At 42.6% G+C, this 26,909-nt stretch overlaps 1 protein-coding gene across 1 annotated transcript in view; it reads left to right on the forward strand.

Annotated features, from left to right (window-relative positions):
• The window catches only part of slc6a8 (solute carrier family 6 member 8), a 180,193-nt gene that overhangs the window by 151,339 nt on the left and 1,945 nt on the right, over nt 1–26,909 (forward strand). The window contains exons 11-12 of the mRNA XM_034171870.1: nt 6,223–6,323; nt 20,511–20,681. Coding sequence (XP_034027761.1) covers nt 6,223–6,323; nt 20,511–20,681 — 272 coding nt within the window. The remainder of the gene's footprint in view (nt 1–6,222; nt 6,324–20,510; nt 20,682–26,909) is intronic.

Below are 26,909 nucleotides of genomic sequence, written 5' to 3' on the forward strand. Positions count from 1 at the left end.
TACAGAGCAAAAAGAAAAAGAAACAGTGCATCATGGGAACCCCCCAGCAGTCTACGTCTATAGCAGCATAACTAAGGGATGGTTCAGGGTCACCTGATCCAGCCCTAACTATAAGCTTTAGCAAAAAGGAAAGTTTTAAGCCTAATCTTAAAAGTAGAGAGGGTGTCTGTCTCCCTGATCTGAATTGGGAGCTGGTTCCACAGGAGAGGAGCCTGAAAGCTGAAGGCTCTGCCTCCCATTCTACTCTTACAAACCCTAGGAACTACAAGTAAGCCTGCAGTCTGAGAGCGAAGCGCTCTATTGGGGTAATATGGTACTACGAGGTCCCTAAGATAAGATGGGACCTGATTATTCAAAACCTTATAAGTAAGAAGAAGAATTTTAAATTCTATTCTAGAATTAACAGGAAGCCAATGAAGAGAGGCCAATATGGGTGAGATATGCTCTCTCCTTCTAGTCCCCGTCAGTACTCTAGCTGCAGCATTTTGAATTAACTGAAGGCTTTTTAGGGAACTTTTAGGACAACCTGATAATAATGAATTACAATAGTCCAGCCTAGAGGAAATAAATGCATGAATTAGTTTTTCAGCATCACTCTGAGACAAGACCTTTCTGATTTTAGAGATATTGCGTAAATGCAAAAAAGCAGTCCTACATATTTGTTTAATATGCACTTTGAATGACATATCCTGATCAAAAATGACTCCAAGATTTCTCACAGTATTACTAGAGGTCAGGGTAATGCCATCCAGAGTAAGGATCTGGTTAGACACCATGTTTCTAAGATTTGTGGGGCCAAGTACAATAACTTCAGTTTTATCTGAGTTTAAAAGCAGGAAATTAGAGGTCATCCATGTCTTTATGTCTGTAAGACAATCCTGCAGTTTAGCTAATTGGTGTGTGTCCTCTGGCTTCATGGATAGATAAAGCTGGGTATCATCTGCGTAACAATGAAAATTTAAGCAATACCGTCTAATAATACTGCCTAAGGGAAGCATGTATAAAGTGAATAAAATTGGTCCTAGCACAGAACCTTGTGGAACTCCATAATTAACTTTAGTCTGTGAAGAAGATTCCCCATTTACATGAACAAATTGTAATCTATTAGACAAATATGATTCAAACCACCGCAGCGCAGTGCCTTTAATACCTATGGCATGCTCTAATCTCTGTAATAAAATTTTATGGTCAACAGTATCAAAAGCAGCACTGAGATCTAACAGAACAAGCACAGAGATGAGTCCACTGTCCGAGGCCATAAGAAGATCATTTGTAACCTTCACTAATACATAGACAAACATGCAAACACACACAAATACTCATACACATACAGATGCTCATATACACACAATCATATGGGGTTAAAATTGTCTCATTAATATTTGTAAATGCACGCAGGGTGATCTACAAATAATCATTGATTTGCAAATGTGTTCAGATATCCACAAATGCAAATTTCATATTTGTAACTTGTAAATTGGTCTTTGCAAATAATGTTGTATTTGCAAATATAAAACTTAATTTGTAAAAAAAAAAAAATTACATTTGTAAAACTGGAAATTGTATTTGTGAATTGAGTTTCAGCATTTGTGGATTACACGCATTCATCGCTTTCCTCTGCGATGTCATTTTGAGACATTCTTTTCCTGAAATCCACACAGATCCACAAACAAATGCCTGCTGATTCACAAATACACACTCATGCACACTGGATATCCACTAGATGGCAGTGTGGTTCCATTCATTGATGTGGCAAGCTGAAACTATGTGCTCCCGAGAGAAGACCGACATTTCAGAATAAATCTTTTCACATTACCGTAATGGAGGCGTCTGATGGATGGGTATGTATGTGGTGATATTGTCTGCAAGGTCAGTTATTTTTTAAAATTATGTGTCTGCGGATTTCATCATGGGGAGGGGGGCGGGGGTTGTTAGTGTTGTACTCTTTAACGCAGTGGTTCAAATAAGCGTATTAAACAGCATTGCGCCTGTGCGTGCTCCGTGACACACCACTTTTAAAAACTTGAAAGTTCTAAAAATTTGCGATGTACACATGCTACATTTAGCTAAGCTTCGCACAGGAACCACACAGCGTCACTGCAGCAACCAACCAGTACCGCTTTACGACAACTGTCGCAACAGCCAGGCTTTGAGTGGCATTTATTCTCGAAACTCCGCGGATCCGAGGAAACTGATTTGTATCTACACAGATCAGTGTCCGCGGACTTATAAAACTTGTATGATGTCGTAAAAAAAAAAGAACGCTTTGCGATAAGCATTTTAAAAACTCAGTAACGATCACGATTAAAGAGTCACCCGGGAGCATATAGTTTCAGCCACATCAATGAATGGAACCACACTGCCAGTGAATATCCAGTGTGCGTGAGTGTGTATTTGTGAATCAGTCGCCATTTGTTTGTGGATCTGTGTGGATTTCGCGAAAAGAATGTCTCAAAATGACATCGCAGAGGAAAGCGATGAATGCGTGTAATTGGTGATCCACAAATGCTGAAACTCAATTCACAAATACAATTTCCAGTTTTACAAATGTAATGGGTTTTTTTACAAATTAAGTTTTATACTTGCAAATACAACATTATGTGCAAAGACCAATTTATAAGTTACAAATATGAAATTTGCATTTGTGGATATCTGAACACATTTGCAAATCAATGATTATTTGTAGATCACCCTGTGTGCATTTACAAATATTGAGACAATTTTAACCCCATACAATCACACACACAAAAATGCTCATATATCCACACAAATTCTCATATATACACACACACACAACTGCTCATACATACACACAAATGCTCATATTACCAAACAAACATACAGACACACACACAAATGCTTATATACACACACACACAAATGCTCATATATTCACAAATACACACAAAAATACTCATATGCAAACATACAGACACACACACAAATGCTCATATACACACAAACATACAAACACACACAAATGCTCATATACACACACACACATACATACACACACATACACAAATGCTCATATACAGGGCCGGCCCAAGCCTTTATGGGGCCTTAAGCAGAATTTCATTTGGGGGCCCCCCTACCATCACCTCAGCACCAGATGCCTCATTATTCCATAGGATACACTGTTATGTGTGTAACGTACCCACAATCATTAACATTATTTGTAATTATCTTACATCATACAGGTGTCATTCTTCTTTTTAACCTTAAAGGGGTAGCAAACTCATAATATATAACTTCTGCATACAGAGTGATGTATAAGTATAGCTCATTAATTTAACTATTTGAAAGTAACATCAGCAGGCAGGAAACTGCATTTATAGTAAACATGTTAAATAGTTTAATTTCTTTCAGATGTGCAATGGTGTGCAAAATGATCAATATCCAAATACAAAATAGAATCAAATGACATTCACATTATCTTACAGAAAAATAAAGTTGTAATCAAAATTAAATACTTAAATAATAAATACAATACTTAAATAATCTCCATAATGAACACAGAAATCCACAACATAACAGCAATGTTTGTGCATAGCAATGCACAAACATTGCACTAGGGGCTATTGCTTTAACTTTGGCCTGCAAACCATTGAGAGCTGAGCTACTTTTCCCCACCTTTTGCACTAAATTAATCTGAGGAGTTGATCTGCCCTGCTGTTTAACTCGAAGTTTTTCTTCGTAAGGAAGACTATCAAATGGCTTCGCCAAAATCCGGTCCACAACATCCAAATTGTCTGCCATTATGTGCAGCTTGTTACCTAGCTAGCTCGCTAGCTGGGACTGGCGCGAGACTAGTGTGAAGTGTGTCCGCCTGTGAGTGCTTTGTGACGGTGGAGGAGCTCAGCAGCACCCGCTGCTCGGTAGGGACACAAACTGCGATAGAAGTCAGAAAAAGTGATAAAAGTCAGTCTCCAAACACAAGCAGCTACAAAAAAAACCCACCAGAAATAGAAGCTTGATTTGTCGCTAGTCGTTTTTAACAAAGAAAATGCCGCTAAGAGGATTAGGAAAGTCTCCGGTTCAACTCAGAACAGAATGAAAATGCTCCCACAGATGTTTACGCCAAAAGATCGCTGATTCGCTCATTTCGCTGTCAATCAAAAAGGGATTCAGCCTCAGACAGATCATCCAATCATCATGCAGAAGCTGAGCGTCCGGGCCAGCCGAGGCCAGCCCACTGCCCCATAGACCCCCAGACACGCTGAGTGTCTGATGGGTGGGACAAAGCCCAGCATTTATCCAATGACTCGTCTCGTTTCGCTTTGTGTCGCTATTGAAGTCTGTGACACTGCTGTTTAAAGCACTGTGAAGCTGCGGGTTTGAGTGAGAGGAAAGCCGCGTCGTTAGCGCGTTGTAGCGCATATTTAGTCAATGACATGTACACACAACAGTAGTATATATTTGATCACTTATTTTGTGACATTTTAGGGGAAGCTGAGCTTCCCTTGCAGTCTTAGAGCAATCGCCTCTAACTTTAAGACACCTAAAGCACTTTACACTAAACGAACGGAGCATTTCGCAAATAATGACAACAAAAATTTTAATTTTGGACATGTAAACCTACCTTTGTCTTGTTGTTTTTTCTCGTCTTCCAACTTCTTCTTTTTTCTTTTCCAGAGGGATAATTTAATTTCTTTTCTGAGACATGACTTGCACTCACTTCATTCCTCACGATTAGTCATCGACCACCAAGCGGTGCATCTAAATTTGCCCAACAGTGGCAGCAGCCAACAGGAGGCATCAATTAACCTAGTATTGGTATTTTGTCAAAATGAATTAATTTTTTTCTGGTGTAATACAATTTCGTTTAAATTATTCAATATTATTTTAAATTCATGTATATATTTACTTTTTTATCACAACGTCTCTGTGCTCTCGGGCCCCCCTGGTGGCGTGGAGGCCCTAAGCGACCACGTAGTGTGTGTATATATATATATATACACACACAAACATACAAACACAGACACACACATGCTCATATATATACACATGGACAAACTAAGGTTGCTTCCGAGCTGATCTGGTATGGGGATCGGCTTCCGATACTGACATAATTCAAGTATTGGAAAATACCAATCCGACCTGCGGCGTTTTCTGATACGTGAGGAGCCACTGTGAATCCTCTCGACTGCTGCTGTTTCCCTTCTGCTTTGTTTGCTGCCGAGTGGGAGGAGGGGAGATTTTTCTAAAACCGAGTAGTTTGAGAGAGCTCTCTTCCACAGTGGTCTAGCTGCGGGTAGCAGCAAATCCCTGCCCCCAGCTCTCGGGTTCAAACCGTCTGTTCGTGAAGCACGGATTTTCAGAAAAATGAACTGAATTGTTTCTGAAAATTTGTGCTGAAAAGTTAGCCGCTTCAGCATCCTGAGGCTGTGAAACGCTATGAAATAGCAGCTCAGATTGCAGCTCAGGAGGACAGTCAAACAGAGATTCTCTGCATTGAAAGGGGAGAAAAACGCAGTTAAAATCCTGTGCGTGAGCGTCGCTGATGATACATTTAGCAATTTACGGTTTATTTTATGGTTAAAAAGCTTTGTGTTTCCAAAAAGTTTGAAGTTTGCACAGCACGAAAACAGAGAGAGAGAGAGAAAGAGCGAGAGAGACAGAGGGAGGAGGGAGAGAGAAATAGAGAGAGCAAACAAGAGACATAAAGAGAGGGGGAGAGAGAACTTAATTTTTAACACTTGCTTTGACAATGTAAACATGTTTCCCATGTCAGTAAAACTCCATTGAAATTTAAAATTGAGGAGAGAGAGAGAGAGGGAGACAGAGAGACAGACAGACAGACAGTGAGAGAGAGTGCTGTCTTTTCTCTTCAAGTTTATAAAAAATAAAAGCAATTAATTCTTTCACCAAAACATCAAATCTTGGCTTTCATCTTAGATACACCTTCTGGCAAATTGTAGCTGAACTTTCAGGTCTCCTTTTTAAGAAACTCCTCATATAAAATCAACAATAATGATAATAATATTAAAGCAAACAGAGCTCTAGTATCGGATCGGAAAAGTATCAGTATCGGCAGATATCCAAATTCAGGTATCTGGATCGGAAGTGAAAAATTGTGGATCGGTGCATCCCTAACACACATACACACACACACACACACACACACACACACACACACACACACAGCTGTGTTTGATTTAGCTGCAGTGCTATTTTTTAAAGATGATGAACTGTGTTGAATGATGATGTCATCATCTGCAGGCGCTGACCATTACATGGACGATATCGCCCATATGATTGGCTACCGGCCGTTTCCGTGGATGAAGTGGTGCTGGTCGTTCATGACGCCGTGTGTCTGCATCGTGAGTCTGAGCGTTACACCTGTGACCCACCACAGAGCCAAATTCACAGCCACACTCGCCCACGTGGCATCTTCATTCTGAGGTCTTAGTCCAGTTACACCCAACACAGGTGGTCTGGTCCCGATGGACAGTGAGCCACCTCCTCCAGGATCCACACCCCCTCCCCTCACCCCCAAATGAATCCTCTTCCTGTTTGCAGATCCCATCAAGACAGTTCCAATTTTTTTGTTGTTTTTTCTTCAGTAAAATTAAATTTAATTTAACTCAAATATCATCTGTTTAATTCCAGTCTTTCATTGTACACTTAAATGGATTTCACATGGTTTAAAATCCTTTTAGACTGCAAATCTTTGCTTAAACCAATTTGACACCAAACTGGTTCAACGTCTTGACTTTGAAAAGAACTGTGGATAATTTGACTCACATTCAGCCATGAGGTCAGGTCAAGTCTGGGAGCACATGCTGGTCACCACATTATGGATTTGCCATGGGTTCTGGTTGGCAATCACCAAGGTCGAGTCTGTTTGTGTCCACCTCCTGAATGTAGCCATCTGTGAATACCTACCTGTATGTGTCAGTGGTCCACGATCCTTTTGGCGGGTGATACGACCCAGTGACTGCCCGGGACACCATTAACATCATCTACCGGAAGAACTTCAGAGACACCATAAAGATGCATCTTACCACCTGTGCAATGTTGCCACAGTTACTTGACAAAGTAATCCAATTACTTGATTACTCCTTGAAAAAGTAACTTAATTACTTTTAAAACTGAGTTATCAGTAAAAGTAAGTTAGATTATTAGTTACTTTATTAGTTACTTTCAAGAGCTGCCAACAACCCCCCCCCCCCCCAACATGAAAATGATAACCGGTTTTGCCAATACTCACTTTATTAGAAGTGCATTTTTAACAGTAACATAAACAATGTATGTCCTGACATTTTAAGTTGAACTTAAATCCTATTTTCTGAAAAAAAAAAAAACATTGTGGAAAACATTAAAAAAGTGAGTCTTTCTTGACATCAGAGAATATAAATACTTGTTTTACCTTTCTTGACTTCATATTTAACTGTTGACAGCATTGTAATGTTGAAACTTACAATTTATAATCTACATTGTTTATAAATGTAACAAATTCTTTCTACATTTTCTAACATTTAAATTCTTCCTAAGCATTTTAGTTGTTGAAATTATGATTATTATGATTATTATTATGATTATTATGAATATTATTATTATTATAAGCAGTAGCAGTGTGAAAAAATGTCTTCAAAAGTGGCTCTTTCGTCTAGGGGTGTTGTGGGGGGCCATGTTCCTCCCTCCCACGCTCCCTTTCCATTTGGGTTCGCCCCTGGTTTGCCGTCTGAGCAGGAAGAGTGGATAGCGTGTGCATTTATAAAAAGTACTAGCTAGGGTACCCGAGCAGGGGTGGTTAATGCGCTTGGTTTCAGTGCAGAAGGTTCTGGGTTCAAATCCCACCCCTGCCACATTTCTCCATGTAATGTGGAGTTGCGTCAGGAAGGGCATCCAGCGTAAAACCTGTGCAGATCAACCTTGGATTTGCTGTGGCGACAGGACTTACCTTTACTAGCTAGGGTACCCAGCACTGACCGCCCGGGTAAACCTGTTTTAGACATAACCCAAATGCCAATCATTTTAATCAAAACAATTGGCCAAAAACAAATGTTTTATGGGCTAAAGTTTGTCCAGCAGAACTATAAGAGGTGAACTCCCCAAACGTAATGGAAATACTTGGTTAAAAGACAAACACATTTGAAGTCCTTCATGCAGACTTTGTTTTGCAATCAAATTTATAACAAAATTACACACAAAAGGTAGGTAACAGTAAATGTAAATATCAATGAATCAAAATTGAGGTAGTGGTGTATTCCACTGTTTTTACATTGCAATTTTACAAACATAAAATGAATGTATTCAGACAGGAAGGCAAACTGAGTTGTACAGGACAGTCAGCTGCTTAACAGTTGAGAACATAAAGTAGCTGAAGAAAGGGATTAAATAAACAGAGATGGCCAACACATATATGCAGGGGTGGAAATTTGAATCTGCCTGGTCATACCCACAGCCTCAGCCTAAGCATGTTGTTGTTTTGTTGAGTGTGCTGTGGCTGTGCTGAGTGTGCTGTAGAAAGGGATTAAATAAACAGAGATGGCCAACACATATACAGGGCTGGAAATTTGAATCTGCCTGGTCACACCCACAGCTGGCTATTTTGGGGGTAATTTTCAGTTCAACTTTTAAAAATATGGTACCAGTTTGTTCCCCATATCATGAGGATTCAGAATATATATAGTTTTTAGGGCTATATATTATAGTTTGGGAGTTTATCCCAACAGACAGGAAGACAGACAGAAGTGGCAGCATGAAAAGCACATGGTACAACACTGTATGGTCTTACATCAGTGGCTGTTTTGCGGGTAATTTTCAGTTCAACTTTAAAAAAAAATGGTATCAGTTTGTTCCCCACGTCATGATTCAGAATATATATAGTTTTTAGGGCTACATATTATAGTTTGGGAGTTTATCCCAGACAGACAGACGTAGCCCTTTATGTACGAGGTCTATTAGATAAGAAACCAACACTTATTTATTTTTTTTAACTATATGGATTTGAATGACGTGCGATTACACCAATCATGCTTGAACCCTCGTGCACATGCGTGAGTTTTTTCACGCGTGTCGGTGACGTCATTTCCCTGTGGGCAGGCCTTGAGTGAGATGTGGTTCAGCCCTCTCGGCTGAATTCCTTTGTTTCACACGCTGCTCGAGACGGCGCACGTTGCTTTATCCAAATTTTTTCTGGACCTGTGAGAAATATCCGAGTGGACACTATTTGAGAATTAAGCTGGTTTTCGGTGAAAAGTTTAACGGCTGATGAGAGATTATGGGGTGTTTCTATCGGTGTAAGGACTTCCCACGAAGCAGGACGTCGCGCAGCGCTCCCAGGCGCCGTCTTCGGCCTGTTTCGACCTGAAAACATCCTAATTTAAGGCTTAATTCACCCAGGACGTCGTGAGAGAACAGAGAAGATTCAGAAGAGGCCGGCATGAGGACTTTATGCGGACATTCCACTGTTTAAGGACATTTTTTAATGAAAGACGTGCGCGCAAATTCGCCGAGTCGTCACGGAAACGACTCGGCGAATCCGTCTGCGCCGCGACAGGAAAAACACCTCCGTGTTGAAAACCATTTGTAAAATTCAGGCGGCTTTTGATGGCTTTCAGCAAGTGAGTAACTGAGAAATTGTTTAACAGCTTGGGCATGTTCCAACTTGCCCGTTAAGGTTTCCAACGGAGGTGTTTTTCCTGTCGCGACCCCCCGCGGTCGGGTCCGGCCCGACATGCGACTCTGTCCGCACGTTCTTTCATTACAAAATGTCCATTAACAATGGAATGTCCGAATAAACTCCTCATGCCGACTTCTTCTGAAAGTTCTCTGTTCTCTGATGACTTCCTGGGTCAACAGAGCCTGAAATGTGGAAGTTTTCAACTTGAAACGGCGAGACGCTGCCACCTCGAAGCGCAGATCGCCATCAGGCGCTGTGGGCTGTCCTTACGGCGACACTACCAGACCAAAATCTCTCATCAGCTGTTAAAATTTTTACCGAAAACCAGCTGAATTTATCGAATGGTGTCCACTCAGTTGTGCCGTACAGTTTTGAAAAAATTTTGATCAAATAAAGCAGCAGTCTCTGAGCCATTCCTAACAATGAAAAAAAACGACGAGAGGGTGGGCCACTCCTCACTCAAAGACTGCCCACAGGCAAATGACGTAACTGACAGGCGTGAAAAAAACTCTTGCATGCCCACCGAGGGTTCAAGCATGTCTGATGTAATCACACGTGATTCAAATCCATATGGTTTTTGAAAAAATAATAAGGTCAGATACTTTTCTAATAGACCTCGTATATAGATGACCTGACTGACATGCAAGAAAGTTTTATTGCCATTTTTACATCATGTTGTCCTCAGAAAGAGACTTTAGATGCTTTTGGGTGGAAAAAGAGTGTTAATATTTTTTGTTAAGATGTTTCCGGGTCTTCAGCTGTTTTTAGCGAGGACACTCACAGAGCGGCACAGAGTTTTAATGAAAATTAAAAGCTTAAAAATGCCTTTGTAAAGCTCACTGCAGGTGTGCTGCCGTCACTGTACTTTGAGAGATGACAACAGTTTTTTCAACTTTCTGCACAAAACAGCAGATGAACAGCTCGCAGCATCAAACGCGCATGGTGGGCAATTTGGCCGAACTCCCATCCTCTCCCATGGGCCAGTTTTAATGCTGTGATCAACCCACATTATCTCTACAACCAACGTATTGTGCACCCCTGATTTATAGTGTATAAAAATACAACAATAATCATAATGCACATTGATTTGGAGAAGTAACTATAATCTGATTACTGATTTGGAAATATAACCGCATTACATTACTCATTACTGAAAACAGCGGTCAGATTAGAGTCACGCGTTACCGGCATCCCTGCACCTGTGACATTAATATTGCTATTTGGGAAGTTCATGCTCTTGACCACCCACTCTGGAGGCAGCTGTGCTCTACAGCCATCAAGGTGAGTAAAAGAGAACACAAGCTATCAGGAAAAACAAGGGCAGCACAAGCAGGGAAATCCTGTGCCTCAACAGTTGGTCTCAGCTCCCACAAGAAGACTCATAGGACATAAACCAACAACAAGTAACTTGCCTGCCTGCTCATCCGTCAGGAGACTCCGTCAGCACCTGAACAACTGTGTTTGGTTTTCACACTCTGAAGGGTGATAGTTCCTCTCCAGGAACCATCAATTTATTGTGGTGGGGAGGTTTGTGTGCCCCTATGAACCTGAGAATTGTGTTGGCTGGAGCCTTCATGCTCATGGTAGGGTCTCTCCTGGCAAATTGGTACTCAGGCAAGGCGCCAGACTAAGTATGGTTCACAGTGACCCAATTTAAAAATGAGGCAATATAAAAACGAGGCAAAGGACACGTGCAGAAGTCAATGGCGAACCTTGCCTTAACATTAATAACGACCTCACAGCCTCCCATCCTGGGGACATGCACTGAAAAGCCTGCTTGAATTCTTTGGTGACACTGCGCAGAGTAGAACAGAAGTCAGACTTGCATTCCCACTCACCCGCCCATGCTGTGGAGCGACATGACAGGTGGGAAAGATGAAGGCTATCTTGGTACGATCAGATGGAAAAGCAGCAGACTGGAGCTCAAAATGCACCTCGAATGAGTGAGAAATGGCTTAATGCACACCTGGGCATTCTACGGCACGTGGGCTGTATCCGGCCCTTTGGCTGACTTGGACCGACTCGCAAATACCTGGAAATTAAAGAATAAAATCAGGTTCTCCCCAGACAATGGAACTGTGCCACACCGTTATACTGTCATCTAGTGGCGCTATAGTGTAAGTCATCTCATGATGTTTTAGCAGGAGACGGTGGGAATCTAACAGCGTGCAAACCTGTTTTTGCGGGAAATTTCACATAAACAACTTCAGCTCTTTATTTTATCCTGTTTACATCCAGATGACACAAACCATGACAAAACGCAAGCGTTACAGGAAACCAGATGATCAGAGGACGATCTCTGGATTTTTTGTTTGATCTTGGTGGGACCACAGCCCGTGGGGAGCGCAGCGATCACCGGGCCATCTGGGAAGGAGGCACACTGGCGCCGAGTATCACGGAGGCAGGTGCACAGCCGACTCAATCAACGCTGTCTACTGTGGGATCGATCCGATCAGAGGCTGAGAATGATGCTGCAGCCTCTGTGACAGTGAACAGCAGAACGGAATTCAAAATTCTGCAGATACCTAGACACACTTTGAGATTTATGGGCTGGACAGCAGCGTACATTATTTCCATTCTTCTATGTTTTAAAGGACATGTTGCACTGAAATCAGAACATTTCTGAGTGTTTACAACAGCGGTTCTTATGCCGCGTTCACACCGGGCACGACCAGACACCACAAATTTGAGTGGGTCGCGTGGCGATGGACGCGCCACCATCGCCCGGTGTGTCGCTCTGCTTTCACTGCGAAAATTCGCCTCAGTGCATCATCAAATAGGAGGAGCTTCCATTCCACTCACCGGCTCCAGTTGTCAGTCAAGTTAACATGACGGACCTTGATCACACAGAGCGAGTTGTTGTGGAAAGCTGACAAACGTCATGAGACGTTCCCAATTCGGGGAGTATCATTATTTGCTGCAGGAGCTGCGTTTGGATGATGGCCGCTTTCAGCGGTCCTTCCGCCTCCTGTCCCATTCACGCGCACACATGTAAACATTAAAAAAAAAACCTCTGCTGCCTGCTGTGGGGCTGCTCCTCGCTCTTCCCCAAAAAACTCATAATTGTCATAATTGTGTTTAGAAACCAGTCACCATTTACTTTATTATACATCTGTGTAGTTAATAAATAAAATAGTCTTCACAAATGATTTGCTCGCGCGCGCACGTTAAAAAAAAAACAAAACTCTGCTCCCCCTGCTGTGGGGCTGCCGCTCACTCTTCCTCCAAACTCTGCCATAATTGTGAAATAAAGGACAAAAGGGACATAAGTCCTGCTCACAGGCTGCTACCAGAGACAGAACATGTTCACATCCCACTCAGTCAAACTCCAGACATCTCCACGTCACTACATATTCAGTCCCTGATTGGTCATTGTGGCGCGACAAGACGAAAAGTTCAGATTTTTCAACTTGGGGAGGAGGGCAACGCGACGTGATGCGACGCAATATCGCGCCACAAACATGGCAATCGCTCAAAATCGCTTCACTCGCGTCGCTTCATTCGCATCCTTTGTGTCGCGCTGCGTGGCTTGGCGCCACAACGCGTCCTTCCATAGAGATTACATGGCAACCTGTCGCTGCTGTCGCTCGTGTCACGCTCGGTGTGAACGCAGCATTAGAGGAAAACATCCCAGCATGCACTTAAATGCTGTTAACGTTAAAAACGGAACCACAGATTAATTACAAAGTTTACATACCTGTGATGTCGTGTGATGAAGACTCGTTTTTTAACTGAAACGGTTAATTTAATGCAGTCACAGTAAAACCAGCCGCTTTCCACGATGCAAAAACTTAGTGCGCGTGCACATTGTGTGAGTGTGGTGCGCAGTGCTCCGTTACAGGACAGTCTCACGTCAAGACAGACACTCAAAGTGAAATAAAAATGAACCCTACCAGCTCCACTAAGAAGAAGAACAAAAACCTGAATAGTCATCCACTTGTGATTTCCAAAGTCCGCTCCACCAAAAAACAGTGTCATGGAGACATTCCACGTGCACGCACATGGCCGGGCTAAAATAGTGTCCAGTGACACAGACAGCAGCATCACCACACGTTAGAATCAAAAATCCGACACTGAAAAAATTAAGAGTTTTGGGGTGAAGTGTGTCGCCTTCTGTCTCTGTACAGCCTCTGTAAATCCGAACCTTCACTTTCGAATGAAAGCTCAGAAGCTTCATTGTCAGATGAAGCAGTGTTCGTTTCACTGTCTGTCAGCCAGCAGGATGTTTCTGCTTTTCCTAAAAGGTGCATGTAAAATTAATCAATTCAATCAGTTTTTTTTATATAGCGCCAAATCACAACAAACAGTTGCCCCAAGGCGCTTTATATTGTAAGGCAAGGCCATACAATAATTATGTAAAACCCCAACGGTCAAAACGACCCCCTGTGAGCAAGCACTTGGCTACAGTGGGAAGGAAAATAACTCCCTTTTAACAGGAAGAACCTCCAGCAGAACCAGGCTCAGGGAGGGGCAGTCTTCTGCTGGGACTGGTTGGGGCTGAGGGAGAGAACCAGGAAAAAGACATGCTGTGGAGGGGAGCAGAGATCGATCACTAATGATTAAATGCAGAGTGGTGCATACAGAGCAAAAAGAGAAAGAAACAGTGCATCATGGGAACCCCCCAGCAGTCTACGTCTATAGCAGCATAACTAAGGGATGGTTCAGGGTCACCTGATCCAGCCCTAACTATAAGCTTGTAGCAAAAGGAAAGTTTTAAAGCCTAATCTTAAAAGTAAAGAGGGTGTCCTGTCTCCCTGATCTGAATTGGGAGCTGGTTCCACAGGAGAGGGAGCCTGAAAGCTGAGGCTCTGCCTCCCATTCTACTCTTACAAACCCTAGGAACTACAAGTAAGCCTGCAGTCTGAGAGCGAAGCGCTCTATTGGGGTGATATGGTACTACGAGGTCCCTAAGATAAGATGGGACCTGATTATTCAAAACCTTATAAGTAAGAAGAAGAATTTTAAATTCTATTCTAGAATTAACAGGAAGCCAATGAAGAGAGGCCAATATGGGTGAGATATGCTCTCTCCTTCTAGTCCCCGTTAGTACTCTAGCTGCAGCATTTGAATTAACTGAAGGCTTTTTAGGGAACTTTTAGGACAACCTGATAATAATGAATTACAATAGTCCAGCCTAGAGGAAATAATGCATGAATTAGTTTTTCAGCATCACTCTGAGACAAGACCTTTCTCATTTTAGAGATATTGCGTAAATGCAAAAAAGCAGTCCTACATATTTGTTTAATATGCGCTTTGAATGACATATCCTGATCAAAAATGACTCCAAGATTTCTCACAGTAGTACTAGAGGTCAGGGTAATGCCATCCAGAGTAAGGATCTGGTTAGACACCATGTTTCTAAGATTTGTGGGGCCAAGTACAATAACTTCAGTTTTATCTGAGTTTAAAAGCAGGAAATTAGAGGTCATCCATGTCTTTATGTCTGTAAGACAATCCTGCAGTTTAGGCTAATTGGTGTGTGTCCTCTGGCTTCATGGATAGATAAAGCTGGGTATCATCTGCGTAACAATGAAAATTTAAGCAATACCATCTAATAATACTGCCTAAGGGAAGCATGTATAAAGTGAATAAAATTGGTCCTAGCACAGAACCTTGTGGAACTCCATAATTAACTTTAGTCTGTGAAGAAGATTCCCCATTTACATGAACAAATTGTAATCTATTAGACAAATATGATTCAAACCACCGCAGCGCAGTGCCTTTAATACCTATGGCATGCTCTAATCTCTGTAATAAAATTTTATGGTCAACAGTATCAAAAGCAGCACTGAGGTCTAACAGAACAAGCACAGAGATGAGTCCACTGTCCGAGGCCATAAGAAGATCATTTGTAACCTTCACTAATGCTGTTTCTGTACTATGATGAATTCTAAAACCTGACTGAAACTCTTCAAATAGACCATTCCTCTGCAGATGATCAGTTAGCTGTTTTACAACTACCCTTTCAAGAATTTTTGAGAGAAAAGGAAGGTTGGAGATTGGCCTATAATTAGCTAAGATAGCTGGGTCAAGTGATGGCTTTTAAGTAATGGTTTAATTACTGCCACCTTAAAAGCCTGTGGTACATAGCCAACTAACAAAGATAGATTGATCATATTTAAGATCGAAGCATTAAATAATGGTAGGGCTTCCTTGAGCAGCCTGGTAGGAATGGGGTCTAATAAACATGTTGATGGTTTGGATGAAGTAACTAATGAAAATAACTCAGACAGGACAATCGGAGAGAAAGAGTCTAACCAAATACCGGCATCACTGAAAGCAGCCAAAGATAATGATACGTCTTTGGGATGGTTATGAGTAATTCTTTCTCTAATAGTTAAAATTTTGTTAGCAAAGAAAGTCATGAAGTCATTACTAGTTAAAGTTAATGGAATACTCAGCTCAATAGAGCTCTGACTCTTTGTCAGCCTGGCTACAGTGCTGAAAAGAACCTGGGGTTGTTCTTATTTTCTTCAATTAGTGATGAGTAGAAAGATGTCCTAGCTTTACGGAGGGCTTTTTTATAGAGCAACAGACTCTTTTTCCAGGCTAAGTGAAGATCTTCTAAATTAGTGAGACGCCATTTCCTCTCCATTTACGGGTTATCTGCTTTAAAGCTACGAGTTTGTGAGTTATACCACGGAGTCAGGCACTTCTGATTTAAAGCTCTCTTTTTCAGAGGAGCTACAGCATCCAAAGTTGTCTTCAATGAGGATGTAAAACTATTGACGAGCTACTCTATCTCACTTACAGAGTTTAGGTAGCTACTCTGCACTGTGTTGGTGTATGGCATTAGAGAACATAAAGAAGGAATCATATCCTTAAACCTAGTTACAGCGCTTTCTGAAAGACTTCTAGTGTAATGAAACTTATTCCCCACTGCTGGGTAGTCCATCAGAGTAAATGTAAATGTTATTAAGAAATGATCAGACAGAAGGGAGTTTTCAGGGAATACTGTTAAGTCTTCTATTTCCATACCATAAGTCAGAACAAGATCTAAGATATGATTAAAGTGGTGGGTGGACTCATTTACATTTTGAGCAAAGCCAATAGAGTCTAATAATAGATTAAATGCATTGTTGAGGCTGTCATTCTCAGCATCTGTGTGGATGTTAAAATCGCCCACTATAATTATCTTATCTGAGCTAAGCACTAAGTCAGACAAAAGGTCTGAAAATTCACAGAGAAACTCACAGTAACGACCAGGTGGACGATAGATAATACAAATAAAACTGGTTTTGGGACTTCCAATTTGGATGGACAAGACTAAGAGTCAAGCTTTCAAATGAATTAAAGCTCTGTCTGGGTTTTTGATTAATTAATAAGCTGGAATGGAAGATTGCTGCTAATCCTCCGCCTCGGCCCGTGCTACGAGCATTCTGACAGTTAGTGTGACTCGGGGGTGTTGACTCATTTAAACTAACATATTCATCCTGCTGTAAACAGGTTTCTGTAAGGCAGAATAAATCAATATGTTGATCAATTATTATATCATTTACCAACAGGGACTTAGAAGAGAGAGACCTAATGTTTAATAGACCACATTTAACTGTTTTAGTCTGTGGTGCAGTTGAAGGTGCTATATTATTTTTTCTTTTGAATTTTTATGCTTAAATAGATTTTTGCTGGTTATTGGTGGTCTGGGAGCAGGCACCGTCTCTACAGGGATGGGGTAATGAGGGGATGGCAGGGGGAGAGAAGCTGCAGAGAGGTGTGTAAGACTACAACTCTGCTTCCTGGTCCCAACCCTGGATAGTCACGGTTTGGAGGATTTAAGAAAATTGGCCAGATTTCTAGAAATGAGAGCTGCTCCATCCAAAGTGGAATGGATGCCGGCTCTCCTAACAAGACCAGGTTTTCCCCAGAAGCTTTGCCAATTATCTATGAAGCCCACCTCATTTTTTGGACACCACTCAGACAGCCAGCAATTCAAGGAGAACAGGAGAAAATGCACAAAGTAAAATGCAGAGTAATAAGACATTTTCCAGACATGCACCTGCTGACTCAGGGAGGAAAGCTGGACCTTTTGTTTTTCTATTTTTATTTTATTTTTTGACTTTATAGAGGGGTGTCAAAATCTGAATCACAAGGACAAGGTGAGATTTTCACAGTGAATGCCCCCAGCCTGGTGATATTCTGACTTGGAATCTCAAAACATTTTAAATTGTTTTTCTGTACATTCTTTTTTCTTTCAAATACGTTTATTGCACATTTTATAACATACAGTGTGTCAATGAAACACAAACATTTTAGATTAAATTAACTAATTAACAGTTCAGCACAGAATCAGACAAGAAACAGGACTAAAAGATTTTAATTGTTGTCTTCAGTACACAAGGTCGAAAGGATCCCAAGTGGAAGCGTTTTGCATGTTGATAGTTTCCAACAGCACTGCTATACTAAAAATTTCTAATCAGAACATCAAACAGTTTGTAAAAGAATGCTATTTACTGGTTTTTATATAGGAATAAAATTATTATTGTGCAGACTTGAGTTTAGCCTTTGGCCCGGCCCTCCACAATATTTTCTGTTTCTTGTTTGGCCCTTTGCAAAAAATAATTGCCCACCGCTGAGTTAATGTCTCCTGACTCCCGAATGAAGTGCTCTGGGTGGGAAAGCTGGCTACAAAAAGCAGTCTCTGTCTCGGAACAACTTGTGGCTGATGCCTCTGGTGATGTTGCACCGCCGCCACCGGTGTTGCTGTGGTGGGCGTGCTCCTGTCAAGCCTCTCAGTGAGGAGACCTATCTGTGAGCTCAAAGCTGTCATGAGCGAGTCCTGTCATTTAACAAGTTCACTTACACTGGTGCACAAAGTCAATAAACGCTCCTTCTATTGTTCGAGTTTCTGTCCTTGAACGCGGAGCACCGGGTGAACATGGGAGGAGCTCGCTGTGTACATTCTTAGCCATTTTGTTCTGTCAGGAACCTGGACCCAAAAAGGTTGGACACAAGTGCGAGACTTGCATGAGAGCATAGTGTAAAAAAAAAAAAAAAAGGTTTTAGTGTTGAGCCAGAAAACAGTCAGTAAACAGGTAAGCAAGCCAAAATCAGCAAGAGCATCCAAAACATGAGACAAGGTTAAGGTCAAAAACAGGCAATAGGTTCAAAAAACGAGATTAAGAACTGTGGAAGAAGAGCTGGAACAAAGACACTATGGAACAATGAACTGGCAAAGGTGTGGGGAAAAGCAGAGGGTTTACATAACGAGTAATAAGTGAAATGAGACACAGGTGTGGGAGAACAACCAGGAAGAGGGTGTGGCAAACAAAAGGGACAAGACAAACCCAGATGCCAACCACCAGACAAGAGAGTAAAAAAAACAAAAAAAAAACACCAAGCAAAACAGACACCAAGAAAACCTTAACATGAGCACAAAGAAAATACATGAATCCCTACATGACAAAAAAAAAAAAACACCCACATTGCACCTTCTACAACCCCAATTCCAATGAAGTTGGGACATTGTGTAAAATGTAAATAAAAACAGAATACAATGATTTGCAAATCCTTTCAACTTATATTCAACTGAATACACCACAAAGACAAGATATTTAATGTTCAAACTGATAAACTTTATTGTTTATGTGCAAATATTTGCTCATTTTGAAATGGATGCCTGCAACACGTTTCAAAAAAGCTGAGACAGTGGTATGTTTACCACTGTTACATCACCTTTCCTTCTAACAACACTCAATAAGCTTTTGGGAACTGAGGACACTAATTGTTGAAACTTTGTAGGTGGAATTCTTTCCCATTCTTGTTTGATGTACGACTTCAGGGTCCAGGGTCTCCGTTGTCATATTTTGCGCTTCATAATGCGCCACACATTTTCAATACGTGACAGGTCTGGACTGCGGGCAGGCTAGTCTAGTACCTGCACTCTTTTACTACAAAGCCACGCTTTTGTAACATGTGCAGAATGTGGCTTGGCATTGTCTTGCTGAAATAAGCAGGGACGTCCCTGAAAAGGACGCTGCTTGGATGGCAGCATGTGTTGCTCCAAAACCTGGATGTACCTTTCAGCATTGATGGTGTCATCACAGATGTGTAAGTTGGCCATGCCATGGGCACTAGCACACCCCCATACATCACAGATGCTGGCTTTTGAACTTTGCACTGGTAACAGTCTGGATGGTCTTTTTCCTCTTTTGTCTGGAGGACACAACGTCCATGATTTGCAAAAACAATTTGAAACGTGGACTCATCAGACCACAGCACACTTTGCAACTGAACGTAGAGAAACATTGTTCTTAAACTGTTGGACTATTTTTTACGCAGTTGTTCACAAAGTGGTGATCCTCGCCCCATCTTTGCTTGTGAATGGCTGAGCCTTTTGGGGATGCTCCTTTTATAGCCAATCATGACACTCACCTGTTTCCAAACAGGTGCTCTTTGAGCATCCATCAACTTTCCCAGTCTTTTGTTGCCCTGTCCCAATTTTTTTGAAATGTGTACAGGCATCCATTTCAAAATGAGCAAATATTTGCACAAAAACAACAAAGTCTATCAGTTTGAATATTAAATATCTTGTCTTTGTGGTGTGTTCAATTTAATATGGGTTGAAGAGGATTTTCAAATCATTGTATTCTGTTTTTAATTTACATTTTACACAGCGTCCCAACTTCAGTGGAATTGGGATTGTAGTTATTACAACCACAGGTTTACAAACTTACATCTTTCCACCACTCCCATTTCAGTTATATAAATGTTGGTACCTCAAGGTAGAGCTCCGGGTCTGCCTGGGTAGTTGCAATCCAGGACCCAAGGCAGTTTTGTGGTGATGTGGATGTGGCGATTGAAACACATGCTCTCAGACTAAACGTGATGAAAATGTGAGCAAATGAAACTTTGAATGTTGACATATTTGTCTCCTTGACAGGGTGTCTTCTTATTCCAACTGGTGAACTACAAGCCGCTGACCTACAACAAAACCTACGTGTACCCGTGGTGGGGTGAGGCAATTGGCTGGTGCCTGGCACTGTCCTCGATGCTCTGCGTGCCAGTTACCCTGATCTACAAACTCTTCAAGACCCAGGGGAGCTTCACTGAGGTAAAGACAGCCCCCACAGTGAAACAGAAACACCACAACGACCAAACACTCAGTACCAACACTTCACAAAGAACCAAAACAAAGAGCAAGCACTGAGGACCAACACTAGGCACAGAACCAAGACAATGACCAAACACTCAGTACCAACACTAGGCACAGAACCAAGACAACGACCAAACACTCAGTATCAACACCACGAAGAACCAAGGCAAAGAGCAAACACTGAGTACCAACACTGATTGCAGAACCAACACAAGGAGCAAACACTCAGTACCAACACTGGGCACAGAAACAAGACAATGACTAAACACTCAGTACCAACACTGGGCACAGAACCAAGACAACGACCAAACACTCAGTACCAACACTGGGCACAGAAACAAGACAATGACTAAACACTCAGTACCAACACTGGGCACAGAAACAAGACAATGACTAAACACTCAGTACCAACACTGGGCACAGAAACAAGACAATGACTAAACACTCAGTACCAACACTGGGCACAGAACCAAGACAACGACCAAACACTCAGTACCAACACTGCACACAGAACGAAAACAAAGACCAAACACTGAGTACCAACACTGCACACAGAGCAAACACTGAGTACCGAGACTGAACACAGAGCTAAGACAAAGAGCAAACACTAACTACCAACACTGGGCACAGAACTAAGACAAAGAGCAAACACTAACTACCAAGACTGGGCACAGAACCAAGACAATGACCAAACACTCAGTGCCAACACTGGGCACAGAACGAAGACAATGATGAAACACTCAGTACCAATAGTGCACACAGAACCAAGACAACGACCAAACACTCAGTACCAGCACTGGTCACAGAACCAAGACAACGACTAAACACTGAGTACCAACACAAGGAGCAAACACTGAGTACCAACACTGGGCACAGAACCAAGAGAAAGAGCAAACACTGAGTACCAACACTGCACACAGAACCAAGGCAAAGAGCAAACACTGAGTACCAACACTGCACACAGAACCAAGGCAAAGAGCAAACACTGAGTACCAACACTGCACACAGAACCAAGGCAAAGAGCAAACACTGAGTACCAACACTGCACACAGACCAAGGCAAAGAGCAAACACTGAGTACCAACACTGCACACAGAACCAAGGCAAAGAGCAAACACTGAGTACCAACACTGCACACAGAACCAAGGCAAAGAGCAAACACTGAGTACCAACACTGCACACAGAACCAAGGCAAAGAGCAAACACTGAGTACCAACACTGCACACAGAACCAAGGCAAAGAGCAACACTGAGTACCAACACTGCACACAGAACCAAGGCAAAGAGCAAACACTGAGTACCAACACTGCACACAGAACCAAGGCAAAGAGTAAACACTGAGTACCAACACTGATTGCAGAACCAACACAAGGAGCAAACGCTGAGTACCAACACTGGGCACAGAACCAAGACAATGACTAAACACTCAGTACCAACACTGCACACAGAACCATGACAACAACCAGGCACTGAGTGCCAACACTGGGCACAGAACCAAGACAAGGTCCAAACACTCAGTACCAACACTGCGCACAGAACCAAGACAAAGAGCAAACACTCAGGACCAACACTGGGCACAGAACCAAGACAACAACTAAACACTCAGGACCAACACTGGGCACAGAACCAAGACAACGACCAAACACTCAGTACCAGCACTGGTCATAGAACCAAGAAAATAACAAAACACTCAGTACCAACACTGGGCACAGAACCAAGACAACGACCAAACACTCAGTACCAACACTGAGCAAAGAACCAAGACAAAGACCAAACACTGAGTACCAACACTGCACACAGAGCTAAGACAAAGACCAAACACTGAGTACCAAGACTGAACACAGAGTTAAGACAAAGAGCAAACACTGAGTACCAAGACTGAATATAGAACCAAGACAAAGAGCAAACACTAACTACCAACACTGGGCACAGAACCAAGACAACGACCAAACACTCAGTGCCAACACTGGGCACAGAACGAAGACAAAGTCCAAACAGTGAGTACCAACACTGCACACAGAACCAAGACAAAGAGCAAACACTCAGGACCAACACTCGGCACAGAACCAAGACAACAACTAAACACTCAGTACCAACACTGGGCACAGAACCAAGACAAAGAGCAAACACTAAGCACCAAGACAGAACACAGAACCAAGACAAAGAGCAAACACTAACTACCAACACTGGGCACAGAACCAAGACAATGACTAAACACTCAGTACCAACACTGGGCACAGAGGTAAGACAAAGACCAAACACTGAGTACCAACACTGCACACAGAGGTAAGACAAAGACCAAACACTGAGTACCAAGACTGAACACAGAACCAAGACAAAGACCAAACACTGAGTACCAACACTGAACACAGAACCAAGACAAAGAGCAGACACTGAGTACCAAGACTGAACACAGAACGAAGACAAAGAGCAAACACTGAGTACCAAGACTGATCGCAGAACCAAGACAAGGAGCAAACACTGAGTACCAACACTGGGCACAGAACCAAGACAACGACCAAACACTCAGTACCAGCACTGGTCACAGAACCAAGAAAATAACAAAACACTCAGTACCAACACTGGGCACAGAACCAAGACAACGACCAAACACTCAGTACCAACACTGAGCAAAGAACCAAGACAAAGACCAAACACTGAGTACCAACACTGCGCACAGAGCTAAGACAAAGACCAAACACTGAGTACCAAGACTGAACACAGAGTTAAGACAAAGAGCAAACACTGAGTACCAAGACTGAATATAGAACCAAGACAAAGAGCAAACACTAACTACCAACACTGGGCACAGAACCAAGACAACGACCAAACACTCAGTGCCAACACTGGGCACAGAACGAAGACAAAGTCCAAACAGTGAGTACCAACACTGCACACAGAACCAAGACAAAGAGCAAACACTCAGGACCAACACTCGGCACAGAACCAAGACAACTAAACACTCAGTACCAACACTGGGCACAGAACCAAGACAAAGAGCAAACACTAAGCACCAAGACAGAACACAGAACCAAGACAAAGAGCAAACACTAACTACCAACACTGGGCACAGAACCAAGACAATGACTAAACACTCAGTACCAACACTGGGCACAGAGATAAGACAAAGACCAAACACTGAGTACCAACACTGCACACAGAGGTAAGACAAAGACCAAACACTGGGTACCAAGACTGAACACAGAACCAAGACAAAGACCAAACACTGAGTACCAACACTGAACACAGAACCAAGACAAAGAGCAGACACTGAGTACCAAGACTGATCGCAGAACCAAGACAAGGAGCAAACACTGAGTACCAACACTGGGCACAGAACCAAGACAACGACCAAACACTCAGTACCAACACTGGGCACAGAACCAAGACAACAACTAAACACTCTGTACCAAGACAGGGCACAGGCCCAAGACAATGACCAAACACTCAGTACCAACACTGCACACAGAATCACGACAACAACCAGGCACTGAGTGCCAACACTGGGCACAGAACCAAGACAACAACTAAACACTCAGTACCAACACTGGGCACAGAACCAAGACAAAGAGCAAACACTAAGCACCAAGACAGAACACAGAACCAAGACAAAGAGTAAACACTAACTACCAACACTGGGCACAGAACCAAGACAATGACTAAACACTCAGTACCAACACTGGGCACAGAACCAAGACAACAACCAAACACTCAGTACCAACACTGGGCACAGAAACAAGACAATGACTAAACACTCAGTACCAACACTGGGCACAGAACCAAGACAACGACCAAACACTCAGTACCAACACTGCACACAGAACGAAAACAAAGACCAAACACTGAGTACCAACACTGCACACAGAGCAAACACTGAGTACCGAGACTGAACACAGAGCTAAGACAAAGAGCAAACACTAACTACCAACACTGGGCACAGAACCAAGACAACGACCAAACACTCAGTACCAGCACTGGTCACAGAACCAAGACAACAACCACACACTCAGTACCAACACTGGGCACAGAAACAAGACAATGACTAAACACTCAGTACCAACACTGCGCACAGAACGAACACAAAGACCAAACACTGAGTACCAACACTGCACACAGAGCTAAGACAAAGAGCAAACACTGAGTACCAAGACTGAACACAGAACTAAGACAAAGAGCAAACACTAACTACCAAGACTGGGCACAGAACCAAGACAATGACCAAACACTCAGTGCCAACACTGGGCACAGAACGAAGACAATGATGAAACACTCAGTACCAATAGTGCACACAGAACCAAGACAACGACCAAACACTCAGTACCAGCACTGGTCACAGAACCAAGACAACGACTAAACAAAGAGTACCAACACAAGGAGCAAACACTGAGTACCAATACTGGGCACAGAACCAAGAGAAAGAGCAAACACTGAGTACCAACACTGCACACAGAACCAAGGCAAAGAGCAAACACTGAGTACCAACACTGCACACAGAACCAAGGCAAAGAGCAAACACTGAGTACCAACACTGATTGCAGAACCAAGACAATGACTAAACACTCAGTACCAACACTGGGCACAGAGATAAGACAAAGACCAAACACTGAGTACCAACACTGCACACAGAGGTAAGACAAAGACCAAACACTGGGTACCAAGACTGAACACAGAACCAAGACAAAGACCAAACACTGAGTACCAACACTGAACACAGAACCAAGACAAAGAGCAGACACTGAGTACCAAGACTGATCGCAGAACCAAGACAAGGAGCAAACACTGAGTACCAACACTGGGCACAGAACCAAGACAACGACCAAACACTCAGTACCAACACTGGGCACAGAACCAAGACAACAACTAAACACTCTGTACCAAGACAGGGCACAGGCCCAAGACAATGACCAAACACTCAGTACCAACACTGCACACAGAATCACGACAACAACCAGGCACTGAGTGCCAACACTGGGCACAGAACCAAGACAACGACCAAACACTCAGTACCAACACTGCGCACAGAACCAAGACAAAGAACAAACACTCAGGACCAACACTGGGCACAGAACCAAGACAACAACTAAACACTCAGTACCAACACTGGGCACAGAACCAAGACAAAGAGCAAACACTAAGCACCAAGACAGAACACAGAACCAAGACAAAGAGTAAACACTAACTACCAACACTGGGCACAGAACCAAGACAATGACTAAACACTCAGTACCAACACTGGGCACAGAACCAAGACAACAACCAAACACTCAGTACCAACACTGGGCACAGAAACAAGACAATGACTAAACACTCAGTACCAACACTGGGCACAGAACCAAGACAACGACCAAACACTCAGTACCAACACTGCACACAGAACGAAAACAAAGACCAAACACTGAGTACCAACACTGCACACAGAACAAACACTGAGTACCGAGACTGAACACAGAGCTAAGACAAAGAGCAAACACTAACTACCAACACTGGGCACAGAACCAAGACAACGACCAAACACTCAGTACCAGCACTGGTCACAGAACCAAGACAACAACCACACACTCAGTACCAACACTGATTGCAGAACCAACACAAGGAGCAAACGCTGAGTACCAACACTGGGCACAGAACCAAGACAATGACTAAACACTCAGTACCAACACTGCACACAGAACCATGACAACAACCAGGCACTGAGTGCCAACACTGGGCACAGAACCAAGACAACGTCCAAACACTCAGTACCAACACTGCGCACAGAACCAAGACAAAGAGCAAACACTCAGGACCAACACTGGGCACAGAACCAAGACAACAACTAAACACTCAGTACCAACACTGGGCACAGAACCAAGACAAAGAGCAAACACTAAGCACCAAGACAGAACACAGAACCAAGACAAAGAGCAAACACTGACTACCAACACTGGGCACAGAACCAAGACAATGACTAAACACTCAGTACCAACACTGGGCACAGAGGTAAGACAAAGACCAAACACTGAGTACCAACACTGCACACAGAGGTAAGACAAAGACCAAACACTGAGTACCAAGACTGAACACAGAACCAAGACAAAGACCAAACACTGAGTACCAACACTGAACACAGAACCAAGACAAAGAGCAGACACTGAGTACCAAGACTGAACACAGAACGAAGACAAAGAGCAAACACTGAGTACCAAGAC

Source organism: Thalassophryne amazonica, chromosome 6, assembly GCF_902500255.1.
Source record: "Thalassophryne amazonica chromosome 6, fThaAma1.1, whole genome shotgun sequence".
Classification (NCBI taxonomy): Eukaryota; Metazoa; Chordata; class Actinopteri; order Batrachoidiformes; family Batrachoididae; genus Thalassophryne; species Thalassophryne amazonica.